This window comes from Anser cygnoides, chromosome 5, assembly GCF_040182565.1.
Source record: "Anser cygnoides isolate HZ-2024a breed goose chromosome 5, Taihu_goose_T2T_genome, whole genome shotgun sequence".
NCBI classification, from domain to species: domain Eukaryota; kingdom Metazoa; phylum Chordata; class Aves; order Anseriformes; family Anatidae; genus Anser; species Anser cygnoides.
In genome coordinates, this window is record NC_089877.1 from 25730358 (window position 1) to 25748955 (window position 18598).

At 38.6% G+C, this 18598-nt stretch overlaps 1 protein-coding gene and 1 long non-coding RNA gene across 8 annotated transcripts in view; both read left to right on the forward strand.

The window, feature by feature from the left end:
• Positions 1-146: 146 nt before the first annotated feature.
• Positions 147-18598, forward strand: part of CDIN1 (CDAN1 interacting nuclease 1) — a 130547-nt gene continuing 112095 nt past the window's right edge. For 3 of the 7 annotated variants that reach the window (XM_048058793.2, XM_048058791.2, XM_048058790.2), the window contains exon 1: positions 147-423. In XM_048058793.2, coding sequence (XP_047914750.1) covers positions 323-423 — 101 coding nt within the window. In that variant the 5' untranslated portion in view covers positions 147-322. Of the gene's footprint in view, positions 424-10936; positions 12731-18598 lie in introns of those variants that run through there. The other 4 variants (XM_066997580.1, XM_048058789.2, XM_066997579.1 and 1 more) reach the window with 2 other exon arrangements.
• LOC125182192 (uncharacterized) lies at positions 882-7959 on the forward strand. Its single transcript, XR_007161379.2, has 2 exons — positions 882-2528; positions 7705-7959. It is a non-coding gene; the product is annotated as an uncharacterized lncRNA (long non-coding RNA).

Here is an 18598-nt window from a genome sequence, read left to right on the forward strand (position 1 = left end):
GGGCCGGGGCCGGGGCCGGGGCCCGGCGCGTTCCCCTGGCGGCCGGGCGGCTGCGCAGAGCCGAGCGGCGGGCGCGGGATGGCGGCCGCCTTCCTCTACCCCACCTCCGGCCCGGCCGGGCCCGGCCCCGCCGCTCCGCCCCGGGCCGCGGGGCGGGGCTGCGGGCGGCGGCGGCAGCCGGCGGCGCGGTGCGTTCGGCGGGCTGCTCGGGGAGGGCCCCCTGGGGCCGCCGCGACCCCCGGTGGCGCTGTGCCTCCTGCCTCTCCCCGCCCCGCACGGCCGCGCCGCTCGGAGCCCCGGCGGCGGGGAGGCGGTGCGAGGTATGAAGCTGAGCAAAGCCCAGTACGACGAAATAGCGCAGTTCCTGGGGCACGTGCAGCCCACCCGGCAGAGCCTGCGGAAGCTGAAGGAGAAGTTCCCTAGGTAAGTGCTCCCTGCCCTCCGCCGCGGCACCCCCCGGCGCGGGGCGGGCGGCTGGGGCCCGGTTGGCGGCCTGCGGGCTCGGCCGAGGGGCCGCGGGGGGCCGCGCCGCCAACCCCGGCCCGTGCCTCCAGTTCCAAGCCCCCACACGGTACCAAGTCACTGGGACACGCACACCTGCACCGACGGCGAAGCTCAGGGCTCGCCGGGACCTGAAATGTTAGGCACAAGGTAGAGTGTGCTTCTTCCCCCGGGCTGCACCTTCAAATAAAAGCTCTCGTGGGGTTCCAAAGCGCCTGGCACGTCTCGTTACACACACCAAGCATTAGGACTTGGGACCTTTCCTCTCTGGGTGATACCAAGGGAGGAGGCTGGCCTGGGGTGCCGCTTCCCTCATGGCAAAGGGAAATGGGGATTTTGGACCTTTTTGGACCTCTTACATCGTGCTGATATCTGTTCAGTTGAAGGCTGGAAGAGATCAGCAACTTGCACGTGACCATTCATCTGCTTTCTCATCCGAACTGCACTCAAGATTGTCAGAGACATGCCAAAATGACCGCGGGCTACTGTGGAAGGTTGTACATGTCAGGATGCACTTATGCGATGAGCTTCATTTCTAAAATTTGCTTGCTACTGATAATAACAGAGTTGTAAAGGGCATGTTGTAAAAGGCGTGTTGCAAGCGAAAGTTCAGTAATGCCAAATTGGATAGAACTGGACAGGAATCCAAACTGGATTCCATTGGGAAACATGTAGCACTACCTTTAAAATGCAGCAGAAACAATACAGAAAACTTCACTTCCTTAGATATTCTACTGCTCTGGTGAGAGGTGGAAATAAATAAATAAAAATCATTCACATGCTTCCTAAGCAAGCCTTGCTAGTCTTATGACAGGTGTGAATGGGGGAAACTGCCTGTGTGTAACTTATAGTAAGTGGATGAAGAGCCAGCACTAACTTAGGCTTTTAAACTGTCCAATGAAATCTTTTCCTTTTTCAGGAAAGTAATGTAGTTAAAAATCAAGCTGAGGCATTGATCCTGTTGTAGAGAAGAAGTGATGATGAAGCAAAGTGGTTGGTTCAGTGAACACATTGAGTTGCGTTGCTGGGAACCCAGCTCTGCTTGCACAGTACTTCTGCAGCTTGGGAAATCACTTACTGTGACAGCATATATCTGAGGAGCATACACTCGGTGTTACCACTTTGGTTGTAATGAAACTAGAAGGGAGTTTGTGCACGTGTATGCGTGCATACATCCACACACGCACATTATTCTCTTTTTTTAGACTCCTTTTAAAGCTGTCTTGAAAGACAGTTAGAATTTGGGGTGGTTTGCCAAGTCAGTCACTGTGTGTAGGAACCTGCTTACAGTATCTGCAGAAATGAGCACTTCTAATAGGGAAAAACTATTTGTCAGAGAACTACCAGGCCTTTCTGCTGATACCTTATACTTCCCAGTGCATCCCTTTGATGCTGCAAAACATCCATTGACTCCTCAGTTTCAGAATTTGATTACTCCTGGAAAAACCAAGTACTAATAACAGAACGTGGAATTGCACGAGGGATAAAATTATGCTTTTTCTAAACCAGCTGGCTTCAGGTGTGGCAAATGCTGTAAAGCAGAGGTTAGCTATAATTATTTCTTCCATGATTTGCTTGCACGGAATACTGTTACATTGTCACATATTAGGAGATCAGAATGTCCCATTACGGAGTTTCTGCTTTTAGGCCTCTCCTGAGTTTTGTTTCTCCATCCTGAGAGAAAGCTAAAATTTTATGTTTGAATGATGGGTACAAGATTTCATCTCATCTGCTACTTTAGTCACTGAATTGCTACCTTTTCAAAATGTCTGCTTTAAGTGTATTTTGAGGAAGTTGCAGTTTCCTTCTTCTGCAAGTCTCCTATCTGTGAATGGCTCAGCAAGTGATGTTTATTTGTTGTCCTTTTGTTTATTTTTCATAGTAGGGCAGATGACAAAAAACCTCAGAGGAAAAAGTCTGAAGTAGCAAAATCTGTTGGGATAGCGATTTTGAGTTGCAGTTTAAAATTTAGAATACGTTCAAACACCACTGCTTGCCTTTGCAGCAAGGGAGATGTATTGAAATAGGTGCATGTTATGATGCGAAGAGTTGGTACTCTCTGTAAAAATTACGTTGTAAAAGAGGCTGCCAGGAGAGATGTGTAAAATTGTTTGCCATCCTGAGTGCTTATTTGGAGGCTCTTTCAAGTTATCTGTTTGATAACTTTGTAGCTTATATTTTCTATATAAAATTTCTTATAATCTAGAACCTGTGTCATTCTCTTCAGGGATAAGGAGTTTAGCTGGACTTCTTTGCCTTTTTTTTTTATTATTATTATTCAAAACAGAATAGAACCCTAACTTTCTAATTCAGTCTTTTAAAGAAAACGTTCCAGAATATATCATGGTGCTTGCAGTGGTATGAAGGTGTCCATAAGCAGTTTGTCATTACTAAGGGTCACTGGTTCAAACTAGGAAGTACATCCAGAAAAGCACTTTCACCTTGCACTTTCATTCCCAGGAAGGATCAGTATTCCACTGAGAGCACAATAAATAAGTTGACAGTTTTCAAGTATTTCTGGTTCCTACTGCTTCACGGTTCCTGAGAGTCTTTGGATTTCTGCATTAATTTGCTCAGGCTTTTTTTTTTTTTTCTAATACTGTCTTACCTACTAGATTCTCTCTTGCCTATTGTGCTTCTTGACAGCCCACAGTTTTCTCTCCCTTTTTGTATAAGGTCAAAGTATGTTTCATATTTTGTTACGGGTCAGCGGTTGTTCTACAATTTATCCCTAAGAGCGATCTGTAATTTCCACGAAATTATTGCCACAATTTAGTGTGTATAAGTATGCATGTAGTGACTGTCAACATGATCTGTAATTCTGCATTTATAAGCATCTTTATAACAGCATTCATACTTTCTTCTTTTTAGAAACCCGTAATGTTACAGAAAACCCAGATTTAGTGTAATTTCCAAAATAGAAACTCAGAAATCAAATTCCCGTTCTTTTTCTGCTAGTGCAGCACTTGTGTTCCATATCTGACTATTTGTTTGTTTGTTTTTAAGGTATTGGTTACACGCTTAGGAGTTGTCTTTCAACTTTGACATTCATGTTTATGTTCAACGTGTTTGTGTTTAACAGCAGGATTTGGGGATGATATGAGGATTATCGAAATGGAATTTTGTCTGCTAAGTATGACAAATCTCTGCCGCTGCTGGATGCAGTTCATTTGAGCGTCTTAACATATACAACACTGGGCTGCTAATTCTGAACACTTTGTGTTGTGCTTTTCTAAAGACCGCCAACTTTCCTGCTTTGTTTCTCACCTGGTTATTTACTGGCTAGTAATTTGTGTTTTCCTTTGTAACTTCTGTATTTTATTCTTCTGCTTTCTCTTTAGCCACGAACTGATATTCATCTGTGATAGTATTTTTCTCAGTGAGACGTAATGTCTGAATTGGATTGCCCATTGTAGGGCTAGTTGTAGGACTTGTAGGGCATTGCAATAAATGATCTGAAAAAGTTAGAATCTTATTTCCTTAGCACTTGTTTTTTCTCTTTAAAGTTGCAGGTAGAAGTACCCATCAGTAGAATCTTCTCCATAAAATCACCTTAGTGTTACCTATCTATGGTGACAAGATTCAGGTTGGAACTTTAAACTTAATATTTTCAAGTACCATTTTAACTTGCCTGGGAATGTCCAGCTTCTAAGAGTTTGATTCATACCCAAGTTGTATTGAGTGTAGTTGTTTCCGGGGGGGGGGGAAACAGTCAAAAACCTCAGTTTTTCTGAATATGGGAGAATGTGTAATTCATTTCTCTCTGAAAACTTTTCCTGAAGTTCTTACCAATAGAACATGATTGATAAATAATTGGACCCTACTCAAATCTGTACCTTGTACAATATTTTGCTCTCTTAGGTATCCAGTTCTGATGGAATTTTGCGGTTTTCTTGCTGGAATCTTCTGTCTTCTGCCAATATTTCTAAGGGTGTAAGGTTTGCTGACCCAGTTCATTAGAGTACTATCTTGTTTTTTCTTACTCAAAGTTTTTCCTGGTTTGATTCCGTTCTATGTAAGTCTGAGTTTCTTACACTGTTATGTCTGATTTAGGGATTCCAGGAACTTTCTGACAGTGCCAGTAGTCTCAGTAGTCTTGCTTTCTTTTAGAGATGACTTTTCTGAGTCTTTGCATTGAACTATTGTGAAACATATTTCAGTTCATCTAGGAGTGCTGTATTCTTCCATACCACAGTTAGTGTTGTCTGTATTGTTTCTCTTAATTATAAGTTGTTAAACAAACTTAGTGCTTCTAGCCTGACTTCGTTTTCAGTGCCTCCACTTTTATTCCTATAAAAGAAGCGTTCTTTTTTGAGCCCCTTTGAGTGCAAACTATGTTTGTAGGGAGTTTCAAAGTGCCAGGATTTCAAACTATTAGAATTTATAGCAGCTGCTCTGTGCAAGTCTTCACTTGCTACCTTTTCATCTGTGCATCTGTGTAAAGATGTACTGTTCTGCTTGTGCCTCATCTGTAAAAGCTTCCTGCTTGGTGATAAGGATGAGCATTTCTTACAGCAGAAACGTAAGGGAAGCTTACCAATAAGCAAGGGGACTAAACTGCCTGTAAGCAAGAGAAAAAGGTGATATGCTGGGTCAGAGTGGATTTTGGCCTTTTTTTAAGTGTGGTTATTTGGTTTTAACATACTTCACACCAGGCCTGGGAAGTGCCCCAACAAAATTTGTTGTTTAATAATGTGTCTGCATGGTAATGCCTGACAATGTAAATTAGAAAATATATTGTTTATTATTTGCTTAATTTTATCATCTTCTTAGTGATGGTTCATACTGAAACAAAGGCCCTTAAAGAATTTTAAACATATGACATCCAAACCAGCCAAACTTCTGATCATTTAAGACTCAGTTAACATCTACAACTACCTCAAAGGATGCTGTAACAAGGTGGGGGTTGGTCTCTTCTCCCAGGCAACGAGCAATAGGACAAGAGGAAATGGCCTCAGGTTGCACCAGGGGTGATTTAGGTTGGATATTAGGAAAAATGTCTTCACTGAAAGGGTTGTGAAGCATTGGAACAGGCTGCCCAGGGAAGTAGCTGAGTCACCATCCCTGGAGGTATCAAAAGATGTGTAGATGCGGTGTTTAGGGACATGGTTTAGTGGTGGACTTGACAGCGCTGGTTAGCAGTTGGACTTGATGATGTTAGAGGTCTTTTCCAACCCAAATGATTCTGTGATCTTTTCTTCCTCTTTCTCCACTGTCATTGTTGCCTCCTTTTGGGTTCTAGAGTTGGTGATAGATATGTGTGTTTTTCCTCTTCCAGCTGGTTTTATTTACAAGGAAATATATTATCTTTTCATGAATAATTTCATTCCTCCTTTATGCTGCTGCTGCTTAGTACAGACAAGCGCACAATGGTTAGGGTATGGAACAGGAAGGTAGAAATGTTGCCTCTTTTTTTCTGTGTTTTTCTTTCTTTCTGTCGCTGGATTCTGGTGCCTGCTGCTAAAGGAGCCTGGAGATTGAGTCAAGGTAGAAGGAGAATTCTCTGTTCCCTGCTGTAATGTTCCTTGGAGCTTTTGTTCCAGGAGGGAGGACTGGCAGTGAAGCTTGAGAACAGAGGGCAGCTGGCTGTCTAGGTGGCTTTCAGAGCTCTGTGCTCTGTATATATAAGCTCAAGTGTATTAGACAATGAAATCTTACCTGTGGGCAGCCAACCTACTGGTGTGTGAGAAATCAGTTACGTTCTCTTCTGTCTGAAAAGGCTGTCATCGCAGCAAAACTGACATAATTTGGCAGTTTCCCTGCAACCTCTGCTCTTCTGAATGGTAGGTAAATTATTTTGGAAAGCAGATGAACAGTCTTCAGTCTACAAGCATTTATCAAGCAACTCTCATTTAGAAAGTTGCCTTTGTGCCCATGAGAGCTAACAACATTTATTTCTTAAAACAAAGGCATAGGTTAAGCTCCCTCTGCTTTTCTGTATTCTCACGAATTGTAATAATAAAATCTCACTAACCACCTCCTTGATTTCAGTAGACCAGTTCATGAGGGAGAAGAAAGTGGATTTTAGTGGCTATGCAAAGACTTGGAGACTTTCTTTTATGTTAAACTTAAGAGGAAAGAAACATTTTATACTACTGTTTGTTTTTGCCTATTACATGTAGCAAAAGCCTAATATAATTCAACCTTTGTTATGTTCTTGAAGCTACATTTAACCTTACATGTAGGCAGATTGATAATAAGAGATGGGAAGTGGACTTGGCTTGTTATTTGAAAAGCAAATTAACAATATACAGGTTTTCAGAAATGACCTACAATAAAAGGTAGCATGATGAAAATGTTCTTAGAGCAAAATACAAATTTATAAAGTAATTATATGACCTTTGAATTGATAGTGTTCCATTTGGAAATATATTCTTGCTATTTGAAGCCTTGGTGTCAGATCGTGATCTGTATTTTGGTAAGATATTACAGTTTTGGTAGGATGAACCAGACCGCAGTACAGGTTTTCTGTTTTCACTGTAAATGCCAGTGCACGAACCTTAGAGGCTTTGTAACTGGTTGGGTTTGGTGCATCATGCTGAAACACTATTTGGTTATGCTGTGGCCTTAAATAGGAAGGAGGCTAATTCTTCTCTGTGGTATGAAGTATTGCATCACAGAAATTAACTATATCGGCATATAACTCAGAAGAACTTTTTCTCATCCTTTATTCTTTAGATTAAAAGTAAGATAATTTAAAAGATAGCTATTGTTAACAGTAGATACTTTCAGAATGGGAAATGTAATTTTACTGAGGTTTGGTGTTCTCCAATAGCCTTAGATAGGATGTAGAAGGAAAATTCTTATGTTGGTATGGATAAATTCTAAGCCTTAAGGGGGGTGTATGCCTTCAGGATTTCTTTGGAAAGAAATGGAAGGGATTTTTGGGAGGATTGTTGACATGTTTTTGTTAGTTAAAGTGTAGATAGCATGTATAAGCATGTGCCAACATGAAATTAATTTTGAGGGAAGTACGATGTAGTTTTCTGTTACAATTTTTATTGTGTGTTTTTAGGTGTAATCATCCTCTTACAAACATTCCGACATATGTTGTCCATCCTAGTAAAATGCCAAGTTATTTTAAAGGTTAGCCTTGAAATTTTGCTTGAAATGTGCAGCCGAAATTAAGGTTGTACTTTTTGAATTCTTGAGTACTAACTTTTTTTTTTCTTTCTCTCTTAACCTTCTTCCCCTGCGATATAGGAAGTGCTACAGTACAGGAGTCCAGTTCGTTCAAAAAAATAAAAAATAAAAAGACGGAATAGAGCTTAACTACACTTGTGAAGTTCATATTGGCTGAGTAAAGTAAACCTTTTTGGCCTTGAGGAATTTATTTAAACCATTTAGAAGCCAGTCCTATATCCTTTGAAGAACTGATGGTGAAATACAAGGATTAGAGGAGGTCTCCTAGAGCAGAAGTGGAAATGAGTTCTCTATAATTAAAAAATGTGCGCTGAATCTGTTGTAGCTCTGTGTGTTAAGTGCTCTTGCTTAGTACAGAAGGAAGGAAAGAGGAAGAGGGGGAAAAAACAGAAAACAGGAAAAGAGAGAGAAGAGCAAAAAGAGAAAGAGAAGACAAAAAGGGGGGGGGGGGGGGGGCTGGAGAACAGAGAAAGAAGAACCAAAAGGAAAAGAAAAGGAAATTGAAAGAAAATTAAGAAGAAAGGAAAAGCAAGAAAAAGCAAGAGAGGGAGAAAGAAAATCCTTTTATATGTCAAAGCTGCTGGGTTTGTTTTTGTCACAATGTATGTTACTGTGTTGTTTCTTAAAGTTTAATTTGATTGTACTTTTTACCACTTTACAAATGATACGGTAGTGATAATCAGCAGTAGAACAGAAGTGTAAATCCTGTAACACTACTGAGTATTTCATTCTAAAGCAAGATTGGTGTCATCAGAGAGACCAACAGATGTCTACAGATTTAAGGGCCAGATTACGGTTGTTGTTAAGTAAGAATGAAGTGGAAGTTTTAACACTGACCATATGTGCATTTTAATTGACTTGTGGACTTTAGAATACCTTTATACTCACATTGCTTGTACAAAGGACAATGATGATAAAATGATAATTCTTGATTGTATTTTAGAACCAGTTCCTTACTGTGTCATTCTGAAGTCTGCAAACAAATCTAGGATAGAGTTTTATGGGCAGAGGGGATTTGGTACATCTGAGAGAAAAATATTTTATTCATGTATTGTTTTTTGGACAGTCATATTCCGGGCTATATTACAATGGCACAATAAATTGCTGAATATACTGTCTGCTGAATATGACCTCACCATGAAAAATTTGATGCATTAGAGTAGGAAAGGTTGGAATATATCAACCTTAGATGACAAGGGACTTTGAATTTTGACCTAACACAGATGACCTTTGTGTGCAATAAAAGTGAGTTTAATCTCCAGGTCAAGGTTGAGGTGAATGGTAGGGCAATGTGGATTAGTTTGTGCTCGCTATGGCTGGATCACACCTAGCAAGCACGGAAATTCAAGTTCTCTGCATTTTAAAGTAACCAAATGCTTATTTACATAAAGTTTACCTATATCTATTATACCACCTTTGAAAACTGTGCTGTACCTTAAGGCAACTAACTCTTCAGCAGGTGTAGGCGGATTCATTTGAAGCTCCGTGTTTCAGAGTAAGAAGTGCGAGGTATGTATATTCTGCTCCTATAGATCATTGAATAGGTAAGCTAAATAAAATTTCTCCTCTAGCATGTAGAAGAAAGAGTGTCAAGTATATTGCCTTGCTATGAAAAGGGAGAAATCTGGAAGCTTTATTTCTTTGACAGCTAACCTGTCTTTAGAACATCGGAAGTTTATTCCTAAGTGGCTTATCCTTTTAGGAGGAACACAATTAAGAGAGCTCTGATCTGTTTCACTAGGCAAATACAAAGAAAATGAGTCCTTTTGAGCACTCCCTTGCTGTAAAAGGTATTTGATCAAAGAAGCTAAGTTACAAAATGTTTTGGGGGTTGTCTAGGTTACATAATAAAGATGTATAGATGAATTTAAATAAAAGATTGTAGTGTTTTATAGTAGTCACAAACAAAATCTGTCTTTTTAACTGGTTGGTGTTCCAGGAGTGCTATTTTACGAACACGCTCACGGTACATGCCCTGAATATTTGACACAGATAAGAGTAGCGATGGTGCTGTTGGAAGGAGGGGGGAAGGAGGGAGTTCTCTTTAAATCAGCCAGGAAAAAAAAAAGTTTGAGACTAATGGAAAGAACCTCTACTCCTTTAATAGAGCCTGCAAAATATATTCTCCAGGACTGATCAGCTCTGAAGGCTCTGGAGGTTTGATGATTGGAATGGCAGGAAATCACGCTTTCAGGACATAACGAATTGACTAGGCCATCCATCATTTGTTAGCATGCGCTGAAACGCTGGGTTTGTGTGCAGAGGTCTGTGATTTAGTAAATACTTGGGAGATGAATAGAGCTTACACACAAGGGAAGATATTGCTGTCCTTCAGCAGCCTTAGACACAGATCCCTGCTGAGAAGGCCGTCTGACAGCAGCTCATCAGTAACTGGCCTGTCACAGTCAGTGATGCCCACCAGCCATCTCCAGTATATTAAATGCATTTTTAATATCTGCTTCAGTAGATTTAATGAAGAAAATTTAGTTTCCATACTCTGATCAGTGCTTCTCCAAGTGTTTTAAAGCATTGACTGAAGCACTTCCAAGAAAGGAACTATGCTGATACCTGGAGGAGTTGATTGAAAATGAAAGTGAAACAGAACACAAACAGAAGTGCTATTATCCAGTTTCCTTAAAGCAAAACAAAAATGTTTGGAAAAAGCAGTGATCTTCTTAGAAACAATTGACCCTCCTGCAGAGGGACCTCATGCAGCATGCTGTACAGCAGCAGAGATGCAGTGCTGCAAAAGGTGTGTACATAGTGGTTCTGTTTAGTGTGGCTGGATTTGCCAAAAGGCATAATTGCATTTCCTAAGCTTTCAGTTGTTAGGTCTTGAGTCAGATCATCATTCTGTCAGGCTTTCAGAGTTCTCAAAGACAGTGGGTATGAATAGGAGGAATGGAACAGTAAATGTTTTCAATAATTCTGCAAACTACCTTAGATTTGGGGGGGGGGGGGGGGTTGAGCATTTTTGCAAGGGATGCAGTTGGTGAAAATCATTGCAGCGTTCCATGGTATTGTTTAAACTGATGTAGGGTGTAAATAATAAGATACATTGGAGAATAAAACTTCTGCTATTCTTACAACTTAGCAGACTCATTGAGAGTTATAAAATACCAACATTCTGTTTGAAAGGATCGTAAGGAACTGTTTTTGTAACTCTGTACCAAATGATAAAATATTTTGCTATCTATATATAGATAAACTTCATAGTTGCTTGAATTTCCTGGGAACTTTCAGAGAAAACTTCTGTTTACGTGAAGGCAAGTATGTTGGTTTTGATTTTTTAATGAGATTCAATGCTTATGATATGTACTTCAAGACAGCAAGACAAACAACTCGATTTTGTTGCAAACATCCATTTGAAACATTCACTTCTTGAGCTTTTTTTCCCTCAGGAATCCATTCTGTGTTCACAGAAGAGAAAGCAAGTGCTGAATGAGACCTATAAATTTGATTCTTGTATGTGTCAAAACAGTAATGTATTAAATGCATATTATTATAAAAATTTAAGACATGTCCTAAACACTTACATTTATATAACACATGGCAATATTAAATAATACATTTTCTTGTTAGCATCTGTTTGCTGTCATTGTTGGCAGGGCCTATGATTTATTACTTAAATTAATGACTACAACCATTTTGGTCCTGATGTATGCTCCTAAGCTTATCATACCACTTAATAAAATAACATATATGCTTTTACAAGAATCATTGTTTAATTGTTTATTCCTTTTAAGTTTATGATGAAAATATTGTGTGTTTTTGCAATGTGAATGTCTCGGAAGATTGTATAATACTCCAAATTGAGTGAAATAATGACAGGGATTGATTTCACTAAGAATATGGAATATGCTAACAGATCCCATTAAAACTCTTCTAAGACAAGCGTAATAATTTGGTACAAAAAATAATTTAAAAAAAAAAAAGAGAAAAGGTGTAGAAAAATAATTCTGTTTTCTTTCAGATACAGTGATTGTTCACTTGTTGGACTAATTGGTACCATACAAGTAGACTTCAAACTCCCGTTGGCATGCTTAGACTTCATGACCTATCATTAGTTTTAAACTTGTATTTCATGGAGTTCTTGTTGTCCATGGACTTCAAATGAAGAATTCAAAGTAAATGAACTTCTTGTCAGCAGGCTTAAAGTTGCCAAACAGGAATCTGCACCTCCTGTGGGAAAAGCATTCTGGTTTGGAAACCTGTTAGGTTGAACATTTCTGTTTTGTCAGCAACTAAAGCATTTTTATTGATCTTTTTTTTTTAATGTATGTATTTTTTAAATTCTAGTGTGTGACATTTTGAATGTGGTTATGATTTGAAGGGGATCCATTATCCTTCCAGTGCACGCCCTAAGATATCCAGTAGCCTGATGGATAATGACAGTCTCATTGCTTTATGCTGGAAATTTCTTGAACTTGAATCCCCTGCTTTATCTTTCTCATCTGGATAGGATATTTAAGCAGTTGTTGCTGTCTGTCTAAACTGGTGAAATGGCTTCAGGTCAGGATGTGGTGCTGAAGAGGATTTAATTGTTTGGGTAAATGTCCTCTGTTTGCGTATCTGCATCTAGGCCCACAAGGTCTTGGAAGTGTTTGATATCCTTCATTCCCAGAGAGCTCCAGGAAGCTTCAATGCTGAAGAAAAATATCCTAAGATAGCACACGTTCTTCTTCCATAGAAAGCAGGATGTTTTCAAATATTTCGTTGAGTAAGACCTATGTGATACCTATGTGAACTGTAGTAGGTTGTGTAATGCAGCTTGCTGGAAACTGTTTTAAAGACAACATAAAAACTATGACCGATATAGAGGTAATACTTCTGTAACTGAAGGGGTTTTCACATGAATTAATACAAAATTGTCTTTTGGAGTTCCTCATTGTTATTGTGGACCCAGATGGTGATAATGGCACCATGTCTTTCTATTTCCATTTGTGGTTGGCTAGGAGGTGGCAGAACTTGCTATCAGTCCATTACTGATACTCCTACAGAAGAAAAGGCTGCTGAACACTAGCCCTTTCCAGCATTAATACAAAATGCATGTCAATCCAGCTGGCCTTCAGTTTTCAATACACAGGTGAGCAATGTGTCTTCCTAGACAAGGTCATTATCACAGATACATAAAATATAAAAAAATCGAAATAACACACAAGCTAAATTTTTGCTTCTTAAAGTGTTTAAAAAGGAAGTTTTGTTTTGAACAGTTGACAGGTACTCCAGTGAGGCCAAGCAAGTTCGTTTCTAAATACAGTGTTTACTGACCTCATTGCAGCGAGTTATCTTACACAGAAAGATGTTATACTTTATCCTATTATTAGAAACAGGAAAGTTTAATTATTGACCAAAAAGAGAAGTCTGACTACATTTTCATCTCATTTGTATTGTGTTCCTTTGACATCAGTGGTCTGAGAGAGAAAAAAGAAAATGGCTGTTTACAGGATAAATGCATGATTTTAGTCTGTTGGATTTTTTTTCATAGCCTTACCCATCTGTTTGGTATGCCCTCTAAGTGATTTTTAAAAAAAAAAAAAAAAAAAATCCTGTTGGGTTATTCAACAGCTAGTATCCACAAGCTTCCAGCTTATGCTTTTTGTTTGAATTTACTTTTTACAGATGGACCTCACTAGTGACTGACGATCATTTTTATACATGATTGTTTTTGTGGTTTTGAGGTTTCTGGATAGAGTTTTTGTCCATTTATCTAGTCATATTTGTCTGCAGTTCTGACATTTTCAGTCTCAATAATTGAAAAATACTATTCAAATGTTTCAGCTACTTTGAGAAATTAATATATTTCTGTGTAGACTGGTTGGGGGATGGTCAGCATTTATTACATGGTAATCATTGGCTCTAATTTATTTTGTAATTCTTAGCTTTTTAGTCTCCTCACCAGGGATAATATATCAATGGAACTTTGCATTAGTGGATCGGGATGTATACTGAAATAACCAGTTAAAATTATTAAAATATGCAGTGGAAAGCAACGTGCTTAGTTTAATGTGCTTCTGAATATTAAATGCAAGTAAAATGGTATATAGACGTGGAGCCATTTGTTATATTTTAGTATATGAAGCAATAGCTGTGTAAACCTTAACCTCATAATTTTGCAAGTTCCACTTTATCATGTAGCTGTAAAAGGTAATCAAAATAAATCATAGAAGATGAAGAAATATTTTCTAGGGCTTTCTGTATGCTTTCAGAAGTAGAGCTTGATCCATGAAATTTTAGTAAGCGTATTAAATAATACAATATGATGTGCAACGTGTCAGGTCTGATAAATTATTTTGTATAGGACATTTATACAACATATGGTGAGCTGCTATGTGAACAGCTTAATGACTAAATTATGTTAATCTTCCTTGCCATATTTACTTTTCATTTAAAAAAAAATGTGTTTTCAATTTTTGATTTTACTTTTTTGATCATGGGCAGATATAAGAAAGGTGTAGGTCATCTCCAAGAAACTGTGACAGTGATCCAAGGTTCCTCAGCTGTGCAGTGTACATAACACAGATGTTGGGAGAGTCATCTGTCAGCTATGCCTCTCCTACGGAGTTAAAGTTCTAGGGGGAAAAGAATTCGACACAGTGCTGTCACTGTTACATTTTCACAATAGAAGAGCATGCAAATATTCAACCTCCTGCTTAGCAGTAGTGCCCTGTCTAATGTCTGTGCTGGTTAGAATAAAAAAATAGTGGGTGCATCTAGGGCTCATAGATCTGACAAAGGTCATGCTATGCTGGGCATTTGAATTGGAAATTGTCTGGACTTAGATTTTATAAAGCTCCCACTGTTGTCGGGGAAAATTTCAGCAGGGTTTTGTCCCTAGAGAGGCCTCTTAGGCCCTTTTCTGTCCTATGAATGAATTTAGATGTGAGGGTTTCTCCTGCCTTAAAACTGTTAAGTTCATTTTGCATACATCCCCAGAGAGAAAAACTGGCAGATGCTTTTGTCTTGGAAGTGTTTAAAAGAAAACTGCAGAACAGGAACAAGGGAGAGAAGGGGCCCTGTGTGGAGTCCCAGAACATTTTGGAAATGGCCAATATGCAGTTTTCATCAGTACTAAGGCGGGGCGCAATATGGTGCCTGTAGCTCACTGGGGAATATGAATGTTGATTAAGCATACTCCCAGGCTTTGAAATCCTGAAAGCAGTGTCAGAATAATGGATGTTGAGCAAATGTCAAGCATTTGTTAATTTCTCTGTTATTTGGAGTTTATCTACCATGATCAATCAAATAAACTAGTGCTTCTCTGTTGTGGCATGTGTCATTGATATGGTGATTAGGTGGCTGGAGAGGCCTTCTGCCTTTTTTTGTTGTTTGTTTGTTTGTTACAGGTAACAGATTACATGGGAATGGCCATAACTTTAACTTAAAGATTTGTTTGTGGTTGGTTTAGTGGAAAGTGGTGCATTAACAAAATACTTTAGGGTACCAAGAGAAGCCAGATTTGCATATCAGCTGTGCTAACAATAAAATTCACTCTTTTTTTTTTTTTTTTCTGGGTCTTAAAGCTTTACTGTTGTGGGGAAGGAGAAATTACTGCTAAGTGAAAGTTGATCGAAGAAACTGTTACTTAAAGGAGAAGTTTGAAAACAAAAGGTATCCACCCCAAATTAGTATTAGTCCACAGATTGGTCTCCTTCTTCCCTCTAAATCTTTGGTTTCTGTAATATAGGTCTCAACACCCTTGGTTTTGATTGGGAAGCTTTCAGGTGCCCTTTAGTTAAAAGTCGAGGGGATGACTCTCACCTTTTTGTAAGAACATGCATTTTTTTTATAAGAGTATGTCAGATAAGCTGGTAGTTACTAACTAGCATACAGAAATGGAAACAGTCCAGTACAGAATATTTTTTCCTCCAGCTTCTCATTTGCCATTGTCTTCTGATATCCTAGTTCTGCTAATTTGCCATTATTAGGAATTAGGAAGCATACAAAAACCTGAGAGTTAAATGTGGAGAACAAATTTAAAAAATAATCTGAAGGAAGAAAAGACACAGTGGCCTTTGCTGCTTTATCATTAATGTATTAAGACTTAAAAATAGGAGAGGGATAGGGTTGGGATGTTTTGTTTAGGCCCTTTTTAAAAACTGCTCAAAGGATGTTAATTGTCAAATTTCACTGAATTCTAGTGAAGTTTAGTTACCCTCCTCTCATGGATTTTTTTTTTTTTTCCAAAGTCTGGTCCTTATGTGCTTTAATGCAAAGACAGCAATGTATATTTTTATTACGTTTTTGACAACTCCCAGAAATTTAAGAAGTGTCAGTGAGTCATGCCATATGACTTGATGCAGTTTGAGGTCATCTTTAGTTTATTTTAACACAGAGCAAATGTTTGATGTTGAACTAGTTTTACTTCTTCCATGGTTCCCACATATTTATTTACCAAGGCCAGTGGGCCCATTCTAAGACCAAGTCAGATTTTGGCGCTTATTGAAGGTGGTGCTCTACGGTGAACCTATGGACTGTTTACATCAGGGATGACTCTGTTCAGCTAGGGCATGGCATCAGAGTTCTGCTGGAAGCCTGGCCTCTGCGGCAATGCAGGAAGCAAAGCGTGTGATCCTTGTCCCCATTTTCAGAGTAGTACAAAGAACACGGAAAGGGAAGGGAAAGGAAAGGGGAAAAGGGAAAGGAAAGGAAAGGAAATTTTGATTGGTAGGAGTGGAAAAGAAGGGTAGAGAAGTGTTAGGGTAGAATAATGTAAAATTGCGATCACCTCTTGTCAGATGTTCTCTTATCACCTGCCAATGAATGCATTTGTCACAGTTCTTGATAGGCAGTTTTAAAAAGAATCCTGGATGGCCGCTACTAAGAAGGAACAGCTGGATTTCCTTCTTAGTGCATTTTGCCATGTTTCCAGGGTTTACACTAGTTTATTCCCTCTACGTAAGCGATGCCCTCTAGTAAGCTATACATGAGAGGCGTAATCAACCTTAAACTGGAAGACTTCAGTCTTGGAAAGACTGAAAGTAGGCTTTGTAAATATAGGCATGCGTGCTAAAATACCTTATAGATACACAACAAAGTACTGCACTGTCAGCGAGGTGGATAGGCAAGAGTTATTCTGTATTGATTTTTTTGTATGTGTATTATTATCAGTAACTTTTAAATGATAAACTTCAATACACTGTTTAGGGTATGAGAATAAAAACCTCAAGTGAACTAGTTGTAAATGGGTTTATTTCTTGCCTTAAATTAGTGTCATCACCCAAACTGGAATTTACTTACAACTGCACTTCTGTACAATCCGTGTTTGATAGAGCTAAAATTCTTTAAATTATATCCCGTGTGAGAAACTTCAGGAAGATCCCGATTTGTTTAAGGAATTAACAATTTTTGATTGGGTTACTGGAAGCTTTTTTGACTTAAGGTGTTCACTTTTACCCTGGAGATAGCTGTGCAACAGTGTGTGTGCTTGACATGTGATGCATGCAAATGCTAAATACAGTAGCAGCATGAGGCAAGTGTCATTAACAGTAATTTATGTAATGAAAGCCACCTGGCTGTCTTCGTAATTAATTGCTTGTAAATAATAAATTTAAATATAATTTATAGTTTTCTAAATTTGATTATATATTTTTAGGAGCAAATTGTTTAAGGGTGTTTGGGGATTTATTTAGTTTCAAATTGGCACAGATATGCTTTTTACATACAGGCTAATTTTTTAACATAAAATGAAGAGTCTAATTAGCTTCAATTTGTCATTTACTAATAAAAATAGTTTTCTAAAATTAACTTAAAGCATTTATGGTTTAGGGACAATGTAGATTTGAAGAAAAAAGTTATAAAGTGGAATGATCCCTATTTTCCACAAATCAGGACACTTAAGATCGTAGTCTGAAAAACCTCTTTAGATGAGGTGTTGTACAATCTGACTTTTCTTGGGAGGAAAGGGAAGTAAGACAATAGTTACCTAAACAAAGTAAAGACAAAGAACATGAAACAAATACATCAACATACTTCAAATATATCAAATACTTCTTTCCGATAACAGCCAACTAAGTCTGAATGTTATTTCAACATAAGGACTTTGGCCCTATCAAGAGGGCAGGTAGAAAAGATGAGGGATAAATAAATCCCTGGCTTAATTTGCAGCTTCCCTGCCTTATCTGCTTGTTGAAGTCCAGTGTAATTGCAGCTAGGTGCATGTTTCGTTGCACAGCTGTCATCAGGTAACCAAAACTTCTGTATTTCTGTCTGATGGAGCAGCATTTAGATGGTGGTACAAAGAGAAAAAAGTTCAAACTTGAAAACATGTTTTCTGTGTAGCCTTAACTGAAATAAATTGAATTTAAGTATGGATGGTGTACATTTAAATGCAGCCAAAGCATTTGCAGAGGTTTTGCTTTTCTCTTTCAGTCTCTGCCTTGCCTCTATTTAGGGAGTATGTTCACTCCCTCTTTCCTGGCTGTTATGTTCCTGCTAAACTGAGGACATAGACATAGCAAATCTGCTTATGTGGCATCATAATATTAGTCTCAAGCTTTGCAGTTATTTTGTTTAATTTCTTGAATTTATTTCTGAGAAATTGTATTGGCAGAGTTAAAAGGAGAACATTAGAGAATAGCAGGAGAAGGAAATGGGGAGGAAAAGTCCTGAGATTATCAAACTGAAGCTGGGAGGCAAACTCTATTTGACTCCTCCTATCAGTTTCTTTTGTCAGTGGGCTCCCTGACTAGATGATCAAAGGGTACCAGAGTAGTTCTGGTATGTGTAAGTTGAAAAGATTTGAAAGTCATTGAAGCCTTATGTCAGAATATTTGTCTAAGAGTTTTTATTTCATGTTCTAGCATTGACACTGTATTTTTAAACCTGTGTTGTGAATATCCTTTGGTTTTGTATTGTAGCAGATTCTGTTTGAAAAATGAACTTTACAAAGTAGCTTTATGTTTTTGTGGAAGAGACTTTACTTGAAGCATTAGTGGAAAAATATTTATTTACA